Source organism: Stomoxys calcitrans, chromosome 3 (genome assembly GCF_963082655.1).
Source record: "Stomoxys calcitrans chromosome 3, idStoCalc2.1, whole genome shotgun sequence".
In the NCBI taxonomy this organism is placed as follows: domain Eukaryota; kingdom Metazoa; phylum Arthropoda; class Insecta; order Diptera; family Muscidae; genus Stomoxys; species Stomoxys calcitrans.
In genome coordinates this window covers 89,742,179-89,760,493 of record NC_081554.1, presented here as the reverse complement: position 1 = coordinate 89,760,493, position 18,315 = coordinate 89,742,179, and the positions used below count along the sequence as shown (strand labels likewise).

The 18,315-nt window shown below is 38.3% G+C and overlaps 1 protein-coding gene across 2 annotated transcripts in view; it reads left to right on the top strand.

The window, feature by feature from the left end:
* LOC106088699 (guanylate cyclase 32E) overlaps positions 1 to 18,315 on the top strand; it is a 186,606-nt gene that overhangs the window by 127,794 nt on the left and 40,497 nt on the right. For both annotated transcript variants that reach the window (XR_009397617.1, XM_059364804.1), the window contains 5 exons: positions 4,566 to 4,876; positions 5,180 to 5,349; positions 10,060 to 10,243; positions 10,628 to 10,768; positions 17,243 to 17,435. Coding sequence is in view for 1 of the 2 variants with exons in the window: in XM_059364804.1 (XP_059220787.1) it covers positions 4,566 to 4,876; positions 5,180 to 5,349; positions 10,060 to 10,243; positions 10,628 to 10,768; positions 17,243 to 17,435 (999 nt within the window). In the remaining variant the exon portion in view is untranslated. The remainder of the gene's footprint in view (positions 1 to 4,565; positions 4,877 to 5,179; positions 5,350 to 10,059; positions 10,244 to 10,627; positions 10,769 to 17,242; positions 17,436 to 18,315) is intronic.

The window sequence follows — 18,315 nt, the reverse complement described above, 5'->3', positions numbered from 1 at the left end:
AGCTTTACGGTAGCTAAAACTCACACCCACAAAATGGAGTCCAAAATCTTTGGAGGCCAAATTTTGGACATTTCTGGACGAGATTAAAACAAAAAGTTTTGAAAATCGTAAAATTGGCAGCCCGAACAAAATTTTGTAGGGCTGAGGTGACCAACTTTGAAAGCCCACCAATGGCACCTCGAGCGCTCTATGGCCTTTTTTCCCGTAAGCAGGTTAACACCTCAGCTATAACCATGTAAAATTTCATGTAGATATCCTTATCAGTTCTAAAATGACAGATTTATTTTCACTTATTTATACCCTACGCCACTACTGTGGTACAGAGTATTATAACTTGGTGCATTTGTTTGTAACATCCAGAAGAAAGAAAGATAGACTAATTGATAAGTATACCGATAGTCTCACTTTCTGATTCAATTTAGTTATGTCTGTCTGTCCATGTCAATTTGTATACAAAGTAAAGGTCACAACTTTTATCCGATCGTCTTTAAATTTGGTACAGGAGTGTTTTTCGGCCTAGAGATGAAGCCTATTGAAAATGGGAAAAACGGTTCAGATTTGGATATCTGAACCATCCGATTCGTCCGATTTACACTAATATTTTTCTTATATATAAAAATCAATTTGTGTTTTTTTGTTTGTCTGTTCCATATAGACTCAAAAACGGCTGAACAGATTTTCTTCAAATTTTTACAGATGGTGCATAATGATCCCGTGGTGAAAATAGGGTACTACATTTTTTGATATCTGAAGGGGAGAGCCCTACCCTAATTTTCAGAAACGCCAGACCTCCGAAATGGGTAGGGTGATTAAAGCGAAATTTTGTTTGCACACTTACAGAAACCTAAAAACAAAAATTTGGTTATCAAATTTCGAGGGGATGGGGCACTTAGGGGGGACGCCCCAACCCCAAAACCCACCAAATATATATATAAACCAACCACGACAATATGGGACTCAAATGAGAGGTATTTAAAATTAGAAAACGTATCTGATGTCCAATATCGGACGAAGTGTTTAGGGAACCACCCAAACCCCCTCCAAACATTATATGTATGTTGACTATAGAAATATGGAGCTCAAATGAAAGGTAATTGGAGAAGGCCACGAATCTGATATCAACATTCGGGTCCAACTGTCTGGGGGACGTCCCTTCCCCATAACAACCCTCTAATAGGACGTATATGCTGACCAAATCGATTTTTAAATTTAAGGTATTTGAGATTAGAAGACGACTTTGATATCTAATTGTGAGGCCAATGGTAATATAGAGTTTAAATAAATGATATTTGAGAGCAGAGCACGATGCTGACATATTTTCGATCTAAGTGTTTGGACATATTTACCGACCATGACAATGTGGGACTTAAACGAAAGGTATTGGGCAGTAGAACACAAAATTGATACCCATTTTCGGGACCAATTTTCTGGGAATCCACCCCTTCCCCAAAATAGCAATTATTTACTGGCCATCTGATATCGAAATGTGGGACCATGCATTTGGGGCACTTCCCCTTCCCCAAAAGAACCCCGAAAGAGAACAAATTTACCGACCATGGCAATATATGGCTCAAGGTCAATATGTGGCTGAAAAGGTATTTGAGATTAGAAAACGGATTTGATAACCAATTTTGGGGCAAGTGTTTGGTAGACGCCTCATCACATAAACTCCCCTTAAACCAATGACAATATGGGGGTTTAAACAAATGGTATTTGAGAGTAGAATACGATGCTGATATTTTTTCAGGGCTAAGTATCTGGGGAACATACATATTGGCCGGTCATGGCAATATGGGGATCAAATGAAAGGTATTTAGGAGTAGAGCACGATATTCATACCCATATTCGGGATCATGGTTCTGGGGGTCCATATCATCCCTAAACCCACCAACCACCACCATGGGGGCCTTCCCACTCCCAGAACCACCATGAGAATAACGGGCTCAAATAAAGACTTTAAAGAATGGAGTACGTCTAACATCCGAACCTAAATAACCTGAATTCATAAACCAATAAAGATCATATGGGATACAGATAAAGAATATTCAGATATTGTTATACTGCTAGTTAAGCGATATACATATACCATTTTCATAGCATGGTGTTTCATTAAAAGCTCTTTAATTATCGAAAATAAATATTCAAAGGATAATATTGTTCCATATAAAGTAAAAGAAGGCGCAGCAGAGCGGGCCCGGTTCAGCTAGTAATGCAATAAAATGGTCATTATTTAACCGATTCTCTCGAAATTTGACAGGAAGGGTTTTTTCTTGACTTTCGACGTTAATGGTGAATTTCATAAAAATCGGTTTAGATATAGCTGCCATATACGCATATCGCCCGATTTTAACTTCTAGAGTTACAGCAAGCGCATTTACTGACCAATATTGCCAAAATTTTGAACAACGCTTTCCCCGACGACTACTACAATATCTGAGAAGTTTGCTCGAAATCGGTTCAGATTTACATATAGCTGCCTTATACATATTCGTCCGGTTTTGAGAAATATTGCAATGAAGTGCACATTTGGTAAGCGGTTCTCTTGAAATTTGGGAGGAAGGATTTTCTTATGACTCTTAATATTATTAGTGAGTTTCGTAGAAATCAGTTCAGATTTAGATATAACTTCCATTTATATGTTCGTCAGATTTTGGGTAATTTGCAATAATATTGTCATTTGTCAACCGTAGTTATTACAGTTTGAACATTTGATACGGATTGTTTAATAACCCACCTGAAAACATCCGCCGAGGTCCATCAAAATTGGTACAGAATCGGATATAGCTCCCACATTGTGATGGGTATTATACTGTCGGCACCGTCCGACTTTGGCCTTTCCTTAATGGTTTTCCTATCCCACTGTGCGTTGGTTGACAGCAAATGATAGAATCAGGGATTGACAACCCTATATATCTGAATATATTGCGAATAATTCGCTGCTAACAGATTTTCAATCTGGTTTCCGGCCAAAGCACAGTTGCACTACTGCACTGTTGAAAGTAGTTGAAGATGTAAGGAGTGATATTGACAGCGATAAAGTTGCCTTTCTTGTTCTTTTAGATCATTCGAAAGCTTTTGATTCCGTTGATCCCAATATACTTTGCCTTAAACTGAAACATTTATTTAAATTTTCTGAAAGAACAACGGATCTTATATATTCCTATCTTGCGAATAGAAGCCAATCGGTATGTGTTGATAGCCGCTGTTCTAGTTATCTTCCAGTCTCAAGAGGTGTTCCACAGGGATCTGTGTTGGGCCCACTCCTTTTTTCCTTATATAGCAATGACCTTCCTGGACAGTTGCGCAACTGTGGTATTCATATGTATGCCGACGACGTACAGCTGTATATGAGCTCCTCGCCGGGGAGGTTGATCGATGGCGTACTTCGACTAAATAATGACTTGGATAGGATAAACATATGGGCAAACGCCAACGGACTTCTTTTAAATCCAATAAAGTCAAAGTGCCTTGTAATTGGTAGGAATCGGGTGACAATGCCGCCCAATCTTGATGTGGCAATTGCTGGAGCCCCAATTGAGATTGTTTCATCTGCAAGAAACCTTGGTTTGGAGTTTGATGATAGACTTTCATGGAAGAATCATGTCAGAATGACAGTGGGCAGGACCTACGGCGTTTTACGAAACTTATATATGAGTCGACAGTATACCCCTTTGTCAATAAGAATGCTTTTGGCTAGGACATTTATTCTGCCGAAACTATTATACTCTTGCGAGGTTTTTTACGGTAGTGATGTAACTCATAGGAATAAATTGCACGTGGCCTTTAACGATGTCGTTAGATACATTTTTGGTTTGCGTAGAAGAGACCGGGTATCTGACTTTGCCAGACAAGTATATGGTGTCTCTTTTAACTCGTTCCTTAAGATACGCTTGTTGCAAATGATCCACAAGATAATTTATACCAATGAACCGTCATATCTGGCTTCTGTTTTGCGTTTTGCTAACTCTACAAGAGGTAAACAAGTAATACAAATACGTCATCAATATCGTGTATCTGAACAACAGTTCTTTGTTAATGCTATACGTCTCTGGAATAATCTTCCCAATAGTATTCAAATTATAAGTAATGAACGACAGTTCAAATCTTTGATTTATAATCATTTTAATTAATTATTTGTTTTGTTTTTTTTATAACTATTTTTTTAATTTATTTTATTAGTAACTTTGATTAAATTGTTAAATTTTCTTTAAAGTTTCTTTTTTTTTGTTTTGTTTAAACCTTTTTTTAACTTAAATATTGCATCAGTAACTTTGCTTAAATTGTTAAATATTTTGTACCAATTATTGTTCTATTTAAATGAAAACTTGTTGAACTCATTGTATTTATCAATTTACTAACCCATGCTTTATATAAGACACTGTCTTTTGTATGGGTTTTATCGTAATAAAAATACGAATACGAATACCCTAATACAATGTTGAAACTATGCTATCTGAATTAGGGAACCTCTCTTCCTTGTTATTATTATGATACCTATATTTTATGATATGAACCTAAGAGCGGTATTCCTAATAGCAGTTTCCCACCTTTACTTCTCATTTTAGCTACGACATGAGAATATCATCAACTTCATTGGAGTGTCAATAGATCATGGATCCGTCATCATTTTCACCACCTATTGTGCCCGTGGCAGCCTCGAAGATGTTTTGGCCAACGAAGATTTGCACTTGGATCACATGTTCATTTCATCGCTGGTCAGTGATATACTGAAGGGCATGATTGCACTCCATGACTCAGAAGTCATATGCCATGGTAATCTTAGATCCAGCAATTGTCTCATCGATTCACGCTGGGTTTGTCAAATCTCCGACTTTGGCCTGCATGAGTTTAAGTATGGCCAGGAGGAACCCCACAAGTAAGTTAGTGTCTCAGTTAGAAGGTTAAAGCAATTAGTGCGAGTGAACGATTTGCAATTTTATTCACTGTCATCCATTTCATGGCGTAATGGCATTGGCCATTAGAAATGTTAGACCAACTGCTAATAACCAACAGTCAGCAGTTGTTTGTTGATGGTCAGTTGTGCATCATGTTGTTGAAGTGCAACTTGACATAACAAATTTGTTTGCCTGTTTTTATTTTAATAACGGCCAGTACATCTCTATTTCCTTTTTCTGTTTCTTTTCATGTTGTGGTTGTTTTGGTGGCAAATGACGGTTAGACGAGATTTAGAGTTAAAACGTGCCTTGTGGAAAGCTCCCGAGCTCTTGAGAGATGCAACAATGCCAATGCGAGGCACACAAAAAGGAGATGTTTATTCATTTGGAATTATTTTGTATGAAATAATTGGCCGCAAAGGACCATGGGGCGATACATCCTATTCCAAGGAGGGTAAGTCATTTTTTTGCAACCATAAAATAGCACCTCACATGACTCGATTAAACGACCCATTAATCACATTAACTCCTTGCGTATAATCATTAAACAGTCTGCAGTACTTAATACACACATATACCTTTTATTCATCAACTTCGAGCGTGGAGAGGCAGTTTGGAGAGGCTCTATGTGGAAGACGTTGTTGAATTAGGGCATCCCTGAAAAGATCGTGACGCTTATTAGGGACTTGTATAGGAATGATAAAGTTTCAGCGCCTTTCAGTGGGAAAGAGGGTCGACAGATGGGTGATATATGGCTCTTTGCGCATCGGTTGGAGGCAAGCCTGGAGTGCTTGAATGAAAATGTTGTCAAAGAAGGCCTGAAAATAAACAACGCTAAGAACAAGTTAATGAGGATAGGAACATCAAATTTGACAACGCTCATTATTGAAAACCATATCATTGAAGACGTTGACAATTATTACTTTGTAACAGCATTACAAAGGACGGTGCATAAGAATCAGACATCCGCTAACGTATCAACTATGCTAGATGTGCCTTTCTTAAATTCAACAAAAAAAGTCGTCAGAATCCGGTGAAAAATGCATAATTTATGCCCCCATAGCAGCTTTATCAAAATATGGTCCGATTTGGACCAAATTCGACATGAATATTGATTGGCCTAATAAATACAAGTCATTGTTCAATTTTGTAGAGTAAAATATTGTTCTTTTTGGTAACCACATCCAAACATTGACCGATCAGAACCATATACGACACGGATGTCGAAAAGCCTAACATAAGACACTGTGTCAAATTTCGGATTTACAATCGGATTATAAATCTGATCTGGGCCAAATTGAAGAAGGATGTCGAAGGCACTAACACAACTCACTGTCCTAAATTTCGACGAAATCCGACAATAAATGTGCTTTTTATGGCCCCAAAACCTTATATCGAGAGATCGGTCTATATGGCAGCTATATCCAAATCTGGACCGATCTGAGCCAAATTGAACAATAATGTTTAAGGGCCTAACACAACTCGCTCTCCCAAATTTCGGCGAAATCGGACAATAAATGCGACTTTTATGGTCGAGAGATCGGTTTATATGGCAGCTATATCCAAATCTGGACCGATCTGTGCCATATTGCAGAAAGATGTCGAGGAGCCTAACTTAACTCACTGTCGACGACATCGGACAATAAATGCGACTTTTATGGGCCCAAAACCTTAAATCGAGAGATCGGTCTATATGGCAGCTATATCTAAATCTGGACCAATCTGAGCCAAACAGAAGAAAGATGTCGAAGGGTCTAACACAACGCGCTGTCCCAAATTTTGGCAAAATATTGACTGAAGACCTTAAATCGAGAGATCTGTCTATATGGCAGCTATATCAAAGTCTGAACCGATCTGGGCCAAATTGAAGATGGATATTAAGCGGCCTAACGCAACACACTGTCCCAAATTTCAGCAAAATCGGAAAATAAATGTGGCTTTAATGGGTCTAAGACTCTAAACAGGCGGATCGGTCTATATTGAGGCTACATCAAGATATGCAAATTTTGCCCATGAACATTCCACTACGGAACAGGGGCAAACTTCTCACATATCAATGAGAGCAGTCCGATTCAAGTTTAAGATCAATGATAAGGAGCCCCCTTTTTATAGCCGAGTCCGAACGACGTGCCGCAGTGCGACACCTCTTTGGAGAGAAGTTTTACATGGCATAGTACCTCACAAATATTGCCTGCTATAGGTGGGGATCAAGATATAACCCATCTTTGAACTTGACCTGCTTATGAACAAAAAAAGATTCTATGCAAAGTTTCAGCTCAATATCTCAATTTTTAAAGACTGTAGCGTGATTTCAACAGACAGACGAACGGACATGGCTATATCGTCTTAAATTTTTACGCTGATCAAGAATATATATACTTTATAGGGTCGGAAACGGATATGTGTTGCAAACGGAATGACAAAATGAATATACCCCCATCTCTCGGTGGTGGGTATAACAAAGTTCAACAAAGAAAGCGCAAACAGACAAACCAAACGAAAAGCACGTCGAATGTGGTGTAGATATCACTGCCTATACATAAAACAGCACTGGCAGCATCAGTCGATGGCTGATCTCAGTGCAGAGAGCAAATAAGTTTGGCAATTGTGTTTTTTTGTTGCTGTTGGCATTGTTGGAGTAGTTGGATTCGAATAAGGGAAGTAAGATAAGGGAAGTAAGATTTTAAGATTTTACTTGTTGTCTATTGCGCTTGTAAAACAAGTCGTCTTAAAGAGCCCTGTTCAAATTCAGACATGTGCTTAGCAACCTACTCTAGTTGGCGTATCAGAAATTGCGATACAGAAAGCCGGTCAAATGTTTATAAGCAACATCACAAATTTTGTCTTACTTTTGAAAATTCTTAGCTGTGCTATTCTTTGAATATAATGCATTGGACGCAATGGTCTATTGCCGGACAATATACCCCAATGAAATCTAAGTGAACAAACAGACAAAAGTCAGAACCTTCAATAGCAGTGTAAAGCGACAGCCCGTGAAATCCAAGTTTGTATAAATCGCTGTCTACGACAAATACTTTTAATTTAGTGGGCTACCCATATTTCAAATGAAGAATCAAAAATAAGAACACATACTAACCCTGTCTCGACTTTGTTGACGACACATTACCCTAAAGCACTCCCCGAACTGAACTTCATTTCCAATTATGGCAATATGGAGCTCAAATCAACGGTATTTGGGAGTTAAGAACGAATTTTATATCTATTTTCTGGGCATAGTTCCGGAGACCGTCCAGCCTCAAAATACCCTCCAAACGGTTCATATTTACCAACCAAGGCAATATGGGACTCAAATTAAAGGAATTTGGGAGTTGAGCACGAATTTCATATCCATATTTGATTCGAAATGTCTGAGGTGACATCTCTTCCCTAAAAAGCACTTCTCATTGCCCTAATTTTCAAAACGCCATATCTCGGAGATTAGTAATGCGATTCGTTAAAATTTTTTTTTGCACTCTGACAGTCAAAACAAAACATAGTTTCTATTGTTGGGGTTGGATGCCTCGGGGGCCGTCCAAAACCCGCCAGTCCAGTCACGACAATTTCGAGCTCAAACGAAAGGTGATTGAGAGAAAAAAACGAATTTGATATCCAATCGAAGAACCATGTATTTGGAGAGCCGCCGCACCCCAAAATACCTCCCAATTACATAAAAGCTATTTACGGTGGAAATTTATCGATTTTCGGGACATTGATACCCTTTTTTAGAACAAAGACCCGGGAGTCGACCCCACCCTCAAATAGAACTTATTTACCGATCATGCCATTATGGGGCTCATATAAAATGGTTTTTGAAAGTAGAGCACGAATCTTATATATACTTTAGAGGCCAACTGTCTGGGTGGCCACTCTACTCCCGAAATTCCCCCTAAACACGAAATATTTACCAATACGGTAATATGGGACTCAAAGGAAAGGCATTTGGGAGTAGAGTAATAATTTGCCCAGGAACCAAGCAGGGGCAAACTTCTCGCACATCAATGAGTACTTTCGGATTTAAGTTGAGTTTATCAACGATAAGGAATCTTTTTTACAGGTGAGTCCGAACGGCGTGCCGCAGTTCGACACCTCTTTGGGGAGAATTTTTTACATGACCATGCATGGCATAAAACCTCGCAAATGTCGCCAGCATTAAGAGGGGATAACCACCGCTTTAAATTTTTTCTAAAGTTCTCGCTAGAATCGAACTGGCGTTCAGCGTCATAGACGGACATAGGCTACAGTAGCACGAATCCGATATCCACATTCAGGGCGAACTGTCCCCACCCTAAAAAGATATTAGAGAGTTAAAAAGGCGCCGCGGAGCGGACCCTGTCCATCTAGTATATATATATATATATCTAAATCTGAACCGATTTCACCAGTAATGTCGAGAGTCAAGAGAAAATCCTTCCTGCCAAATTTCGAGAGAATCGGTTAATAAATTACAATTTTATTGCATTATTACTGCAAATCGGACGAACATATATATAGGAACTATATTTAAATCTAAACCGATTTAAACTAAACTTTATAGATATTGTAAAAGTCGTCAAGGAAAGCGTTGTGCAAAATTTTGGCTAGAGTGGTCAATAAATGCGCTTGCAGTGGTTCTAGAAGTGAACATGGGGCGATATATATATATATATGAGAGCTATATCTAAATCTAAACGAATTTCTATGAAATTCAATTCCTGCTAAATTTCAAGAAAATCGGTTAACAAATTACCATTTGATTGCATTATTACTGCAAATCGGACGAACATATATATGGGAGTTATATCTAAATCTGAACCGATTTTTTCCAATTTCAATAGGATTCGTCTCTAGGCCGAAAAATATGTCGGATCGGATGAAAACTGTGGGTGTTGTTTGTACACAAATTGACATAGACGGACGGACAGACAGACGGACTTTGCTAAATCAAATCAGAAAGTGATTCTGAGTCGATCGGTATACTTACCAATGGGACTATCTCTCTTCCTTCTAGGTGTTACAAGCCAATGCACTAAGTTATAATACCTTGTACCACAGTAGTGATGTAGGGTATAATTATTTTATGTCAGCTATCTATCGAAAATTATACCAACTTATAAATCGACCTTTTTGAATTTGCCAACATTTTGATTAATTAATTTTTCTTGTAATTTATTTATTTTTTTTCCAGAAATCATAGCTTTCGTTAAGCAACCAGAACTATTACACCATGGAGTATTCCGTCCATCGCTATCACAACTGGATATACCTGAATATGTGCGACAATGCCTTCGTTCTTGCTGGGAAGAAGATCCAGAATTACGTCCAGACATTCGATTAGTTCGCATGAAACTTAAAGAGCTACAAGCAGGATTGTAAGTTTTGATTTATAATATAAACTTTATATGAGTAAGGTATAAAAAAAGATTTAACAACTCCACATTGTGCCACAACAAAAATTCTAATTTCAAAATATGCATTACACTCATTGAAGTGGAAATATTGCCCACATATTATTGCTCGTAAAATCAATCGAAATAAATAATTGTAACATTCATCGTTTTGAAGTGTGAAATTGCAACACATTTTCATCTCCATAGTGGTCGAGTGGGAATTTATCGGATAAGAGCGAATGGGAAATCATTTTCAAATTACAAAATCAGCCTTGCAATATTTTGCTTTGAATGTGTTGTAATTTTATTTCACTATGATGATTAGCAACAAAGTGCCATACCATCATTTATTTTTTTCAATTCCAGGAAACCGAACATATTTGATAACATGCTGTCCATAATGGAGAAATATGCTTATAATTTAGAGGGTTTAGTACAAGAGCGCACCAACCAACTTTATGAAGAGAAGAAAAAAACTGATATGTTGCTGTATCAAATGTTACCAAGGTACGTATAAAAAAACCTAAGCAAGGTGTGGGCTATGGACGATAAACTATTTGATGCTAATCATGGTGATTTCGATTGTGCAATAAAGTGTAGCGTTTTTTCGACATGTCGCACTGAAATCGAAATTTTGTGTTCGTTTGTCCAAAAAAAAATTCTACCCCACCACCAGGTGTAGTTTTCGTTTGTAATGGTGTTGTCTACAGAGAGTGGGAAATTTCCTACACCGTCCCATGTCCATGGTGTAGAATGTCGCAGTTTCAATCACCTGCTATCATTTCATAGGCACCTACACCAAAATAACGGCTTCACTGAATATTTAGGATATTCGTGAACGTCTGTTCAAGCTACAATAATTCCTCCTTTTGATATCTCTAAATGGCCTTAAGTTGAATATATTTTGAAGCTTATTCCCCCCTCTTTATTCCCAAATCTCTAAGTTGAATACATTTTATACCAGGAAAAAGACTTGAATTTCAATTATTCTCATATCTCTCAGTTGAATACAGGAATTGCTATTGTGATTTAACTGACCGTTACATTGTTCTAGATTAACGTAGGAATTGTAATCGATTAAGGAATGTTTTTGCGAAAGGATGGCTATACATTCATCTTGTTCTTCTTGGCATGATGTAGCCTGCGAGCTCGACTCAAAACCAAGTTCCTCTTTTTGGATTTGGCCCTCGACGAACACACATTGCCATCGTTCGTTCAAACTTCATATTTTTTCTGGTTAATATCACACTCATGTAAGTATACAACGTAACTCTAATGCATGAAGGCTGCATAAAGGAACCTGAATTCCCAGATTTTTTTGGGCATATCTCTGCCTCATTGTCCCGTCTATGGAACCCTTCCCGAATCGAACCTTACTTCAAAACTTAACATGGTAGTCCTCTACATAAGACAACGCCAGTATTTAGGTTAACTGTATGTAGCATCCATTCAAACAAAATGTATTGAATGTTTGGAAAAAAGCGGCGAAATATTAAAAAGAAATGAATAGGTAAGGTAGGTTAAAAAGAGGGTGCGGATATTATTCCACGCTCTAATTTCTAAAAATAATTGTGGCACTAGATAACTATGAACACCACACGAGTTGGAGCATTGGGCTCCAATTCGAATGGCGTTTTTCGTTATCACGAGAAGCTTAGCTGGGAGCTACCGGGCCTGGGTCCACAGCTTGCGGATAGTGGAATGCTTCATACGGAGTAGCTGCAACTGCAGTCGCGGACAATCAGCGGTATCGAGTGGGGAGTCTCAGTGAGAGGCCAAGTGGCACCGGCTCTTGCTTAAATGCTGAGTGTCTATGATTCTCGATACAGCAAAGCGAGTTATTGGCGTCTTTAAATAACCAATGGCTATCATGTTCCCGCGGCGATCAGGCGTATAGACCGGAACGAACTTGGCCACCTATTAGAGTTTGACGAGGATCGCCACCTCCACATGCAAATATGGCTACAACGACAACAACTAAAAAGTAACCTCAAAAAGAAAATCTAAGATAAGAATTCCGTGCTACATACAAAATCCTTAATTGTTTTCCATATCACGCCCCTAAGTTGTGTCCCTACCTAAGTACCGGAGACTAATATTTTAAAAAGTCATTTAAAGTACTTGTTACATGCAATCCACATGCAATCAGTATAGCTATTGGCATCATAACGGGACACATAGGACTACGATCTCACTTATGTAAAATCAGTGCGGCAAGTGATAGCATGGGTAGGGACTGCGGGGAAGATGATGAGACGTTGGAGCATTTCCTTTGTCATTGCCCGGCTTTCGCGTCTAACAGATACTGGCACTTATGTGGAGACACAATACCAGACATGAACCAACTTAGGGGAGTGGTATTGAAAAAAATTAAGGATTTTGTAAGTAGCAAGCAATTCCTAACTTAAAATTTTCTTCTAAGAGATTACTTTATAGTTTTTAGAGCGCACAACAAGCTGATTACTGGCTTAGGGGTATGTCCATAGTGGCATGGGGCGGATTAAAATCTGCACCCTCTTTTCAACCTAACCTAAGGGTATATACGATTGGGCCCGGTCGAACCTAACGGGCTTTTACTTTTTTTAACATTTTATTATTTTGAATGTTTTTATTATTTTAAATCTTTTTATTATTTAAGTATTTATTTTTATTATTTTACTAAAATTTTTTATTATTTAATTTTTTTTTTAATTTTACTATATTTTTTATCTAATTATATTTTTATTTTTTTATTTTTCTATTTGAAAAGTTTGTTATTACTTCCAATAAATGTGCTAAGTATGGCGTAAATCGGTATAGAACCTGATATAGCTGCCATATAAACCGATCTGGGATCTTGACTTCTTGAGCCAATAGAGGGCGCAATTCTCATTCGATTTGCGTAAATTTTGTACAACGGCTTCATGACCTTCAACATACGTGTCCAATATGGTCTGAATCGACCAATAGCTTGATACAGCTCCCATATAAACCTATCTCCCCATTTTGCTTCTTGAGCACCTATAAGGCGCAAATCTTATCCGAATGAACTGAAATATTATACAATGACTTCTACAATGTTCAGCATTTATTTATGATCCGAATCGGACTATAACTTGATATAGCTCCAATAGCATAACAGTTCTTATTCAATATTCTATGTTTGTCTAAAAAGAGATACCGCGCATAGAACTCGACAAATGCGATCAATGGTGGAGGGTATATAAGATTCGGCCCGGCCGCTCTTACTTGTTTTAATTATTTTATTGTTAATTTTTTATACCCACCACCGAAGGATGGAGGTATATTCATTCTGTCATTCCGTTTGCAATACATCGAAATATCCATTTCCGACCCTATAAAGTGTATATATTCTTGATCAGCGTAAAAATCTAAGACGATCTAACCATGTCCGTCCGTCTGTGTGTAGAAATCACGCTAGTCTTTAGAAATAGAGATAATTAACTGAAACTTTGCACAGATTCCTTTTTTGTCCATAAGTTCGATCATGGGCTATATCGGACAATATCTTGATATAGCCCCCATATAGACCGACCCGATGATTTAGGGTCTTTGGCCCATAAAAACCATATTTATTATCCGATTTTGCTGAAATATGGGACAGTGAGTCGTGTTGGGTCACTTGACATCCCTCTACAATTTGGCCTGGGCGCTCCAGATTTTAATATAGCTGCCACATAGACCGATCTCTCAATTTAACGTATTGGGCCCATAAAAGGCGCATTTATTGTCCGATTTCGCTGAAATTTGGCACAGTGTCTTATGTACGACTTTTCGACATACGTGTCTTATATGATTCTGATCGGTCTATATTTGGATATAGCTACCAAAAAGACCAATATTTTGTTCCACAAAATTGAACCATTAGACCATTCAATTACCGTGCCAAATTTGGTCCTATGGGGGCATAAATTATGCATTTTTCACCGGATAATGACGAAAGGAGGTTTACATATATACCCCAGGTGGTGGGTATCCTTCACTTTGGCCCAGATCAGTCTAGATTTAGATATAGCTGCCATATAGACAGATCCGCCGATTTAGGGTCTTAGTCCTTTAAAAGGTGCATTTATTGTCCAATTGTGTTACGCCCTCTGACATCCGTCTTCAATTTGGTCTAGATGAGTCCAGATTCGAATATAGCTGCCATATAGACCGATCTCTCGAATTAAGGTTTTGGGCCCATAAAACGCGAATTTATTGTCCGATCTCGCCGAAATTTGGGACAGTGAGTTAAGTTATGTCCCTCGACACATTTCTGCAATTTGGCCTAGATCGAGAAAAATTTGCATATAACTGCCATATAGACCGATCTCGCGATTTAATGTTTTGGGGCCATAAAAGGCGCATTTATTGCCCGATTTCGCCGAAATGTGGGACAGTGACTTGTGTTAGGCCCTTCGATATTTTTCTGAAAGTTGGCTCAAATCGGTTCCATAAAAGACGCATTTATTGTCCGATTTCACTGAAATTTGACACAGTGACTTATGTTAGGCTTTTTGGCATCCCTGTCATATATTGTTCAGATTGGTTTATTTTTAGATATAGCTACTAAAAAGACCAATATTTTGTTATACACAATTGAACCATAACTTGAATCTTGAAGTATTTGGCCCAAATCGGAAAATATTTCGATAAAGCGGCTATGGGGCATAAGGTATGCATTTTTCGCCGGATTTTGACGAAAGGTGGTTTACATATATACCCGAGGTGGTGGGTATCCAAAGTTCGGCCCGGCCGAACTTAACGCCTTTATACTTATTTTTATTTCAAATCATTTTATTATACCTTTTTTAATTAGGTTGAAAGGTTGAAAAGGGACATACATCTAAGCCAGTAAACGGCTTGTTGTACGCTCTAAATAGTAAAAAAGTAACCTCGAAATAGAAAATTTAAGTCAGGATTTCCGTACTGCTTAAAAAATCCCTTATTGTTTTCCATGCCACGGCAATGGCATTATCATCTTTCCCGCATGCTCTACAAATGCTATCACTTGCCGCATCGATTTTGCATAAGTGTGTCCTATGTGTTCTGTTATGATACCGAAAGCTTTACTGACCTTCTGCTTGCTTCCTTTCAGTAAAAGCCTCGTCTTCTCACAATTCGAATCTCCCCCTCCCAATTTATTCGTCCTACCTACCGTTTCGCTGTTCCACAATGTTACATGCGTTCATAGCCCATCCGCCTGCAAGACCGTATTATGCAAAGGCAGTCTAAAGCAGATCTCAGTCCCTGGGTTCTTAATGTAGACTCCCAGGCTCACTCTATCCTCTAGCTTGGATCCATTCGTGTAACGTGATATTCAAGATGGCAATACTAGGGTTCCGTTAATCGAAGACTATGCCACAGGTAGCAGTGCCTCGCACTCCACCTCAAGTGTCGTCTCAGATTTCCGATCGGAAACCACTTCCATTCCTTCCAGGTTTCCTATCGTCGCCTAAATTATATATATATATATATATATATATATATAATCTTTTGACACTTCTACATAGCTAATTCGGATCCTTACCTCTTAGAAGTATTATAACATCATCTGCGTAGCATACGGGTTCAAATCTCTCCTCAGTTAGCATCCATAATAGGTTATTTATGGTGGTGGCGAAAAAATTCCCCCTGTGATGTGCCCTGTGCCACTTTCCCCCTTATATTTAGGTCATGGGATCCACGATTTATCCATCTGTTTCTTAGCATATGGTTTATCTAGTCTCTAAGGAACTGGTCCACCCGGTACTGGTCTAAGGATTGGATCAGTGTGTCATTCCTTTTGTAACAGATCGAAATATTAATCTGGGACCCAACAAGGTATATATATTCTTAATCGTCTTGGCATTCTTAGCAGATTAAGCCTTGTCCGTCCGTCTGTCCGTCCATCTATCGAAAGCACGATAACTTTCGAAGGAGTAAATCTAAGTGCTTACAATTTTACATAAATAATTTTTATTAGTGGCGGTCGGTTGGTTGGCACCAAGTGTTTATTTTTACTTACAACAACTCTATGGCTCAAATCGGTTCATAATCTGATATAGCTCCTATCTAAACCGATTTCGGATCATGACTTCTTGAGCCTCTAGAGGGAGCAATTCTTATCCGATTTGGCTGAAATTTTGCATGTAGTGTTTTGTTCTAACTTCTAACAAGTGCGCCAAGTATGGTTCAAATCGATTCATAACCTGATATAGCTCCCATCTAATCCGATCTCGGATCTTGACTTCGCGAGCCCCTAGAGGGCGCAATTGTTATCCGATTTGGCTGAAATTTTGCATGAGGTGAAAGCTTTGGTTTTACCATTAACAACTGCGCCAAGTAAGGCCAAAATCGGTTCACAACCTGATACAGCTCCAATATAAACCGATCACCCGATAATACTTTTTGAGCCTCTAGAGGATGCAATTCTAATCTGATTTAACTGAAATTTTGCACAAATTTCAGCTAAATCCTTTGACATACGTATTAAATATTTAATTGTTCAATGAATTCCACTTTGGTCTTCAACAGCCATACCAATTATGGCCTCAAGCGGTCCATAACTTGGCATAGCAGAAATAGCATAGCCATTCTTATTCAGTATCCTCTGTTTGTCTATTAAGAAATATCGGTCAAAGAACTTGACAAATGCGACCCATGGTGGAGGGTATATAAGTTCGGCCCGGCGCACAACAAACCGATTATTGGCTTAGGTGTTTATCCATAGTAGCGATAAACCTTATTGAATGTTCTCGATATTAAACTTGATCTACTTACGAAACCAAAGGATTACGTATTCTCTAATAGAATTGGTAAACATTTCCTTGAATCGTTTCTTAAATATCATATGATATTATTGTAATTTTAAAAGGATATATGTACAATATTAACAATTGACCGAATTTTTCCACTTTCGTCAACCGCATGTTGGTGTCATTTTTCCTTTACTCATACCTTTACTTTATTCCATGTATATTGAAGCAGTGTGCGTGGGTTTTTTTATTTGAATTTCAGATCTGTGGCGGAATCGTTGAAAAGAGGCGAACCCATTGAGGCCGAATGTTTTGACTGTGTTACCATCCTTTTCAGCGACATTGTGGGCTTCACCCAACTTTGCAGCACAAGTACGCCATTCGAAGTGGTTGATATGTTGAATGATTTATACACTTGTTGTGACTCCATTATATCCAACTACGATGTCTACAAGGTAAATATTCGTAAGCCATTGTGTGCGCGTGGCCTTCAAATAGGACACATTGTCATTTTTGTTGCACAGATTATGTTTGAGTTCTATTGAATCATAGAATCCATTAAACCATAAAATCTATTGTTTTTCATATTTGGAAGGATTTATCGTCTTGGTAACTCATTTGGTTTTGGTCGATGTTAAGCTATTCAGTCTTCCTACTCACTTTACCTACTACACCGAAACAATTTTTTATCATTTTTTTGTCATGGATGCTAAATTTCGTAACAATCAAACACAAATTTGGGTGATAGGGTGACAATATAACTCATCATCCCACATTTCCTTGAAATCTGAGTACAAAGGGGCCTTCTTTGAGGTCAGTAAGTAAAAGCGAGAGATTAGATTATATGCGGTCTGTATTCAACGTGGACCATGGATGTTAGATTGGCCATAACAAAACTTAAATGGAAATTTGCCCATGAACATTCCATTAAGGAACTGGGGCAAATAACAACCCACATAAAAATGAGTGCTGACCAATTCAAGTTTAATTTCAATTATAAGGGGCCTCCTTTTTATAGCTGAATTAGAATTCGAATTTAGAGAGAAGTTTTTACATGGTATGGTACGCCACAAATGTAGCCAGCATTAGGAGGGGATCGGTTAGATTTAGGTGGCAGTCTGCCTTCAGACTCACTAGGACGTTTTCGCCCATTGTTATACCACAGGAACAGAAGAAGGAAGATTCCTTCTAGTTCCTACTGTTGTACTATCCAGATCGCTTTAAAAAGCCCAGCAACTTGCGAATGTTCACATCCGCTAAATCAGACATGTTCTCAAAGAAATAAAAACCTAAAGTGGAACTCCTTCTGACTGCTAGTGCGGGACGCATACAAAG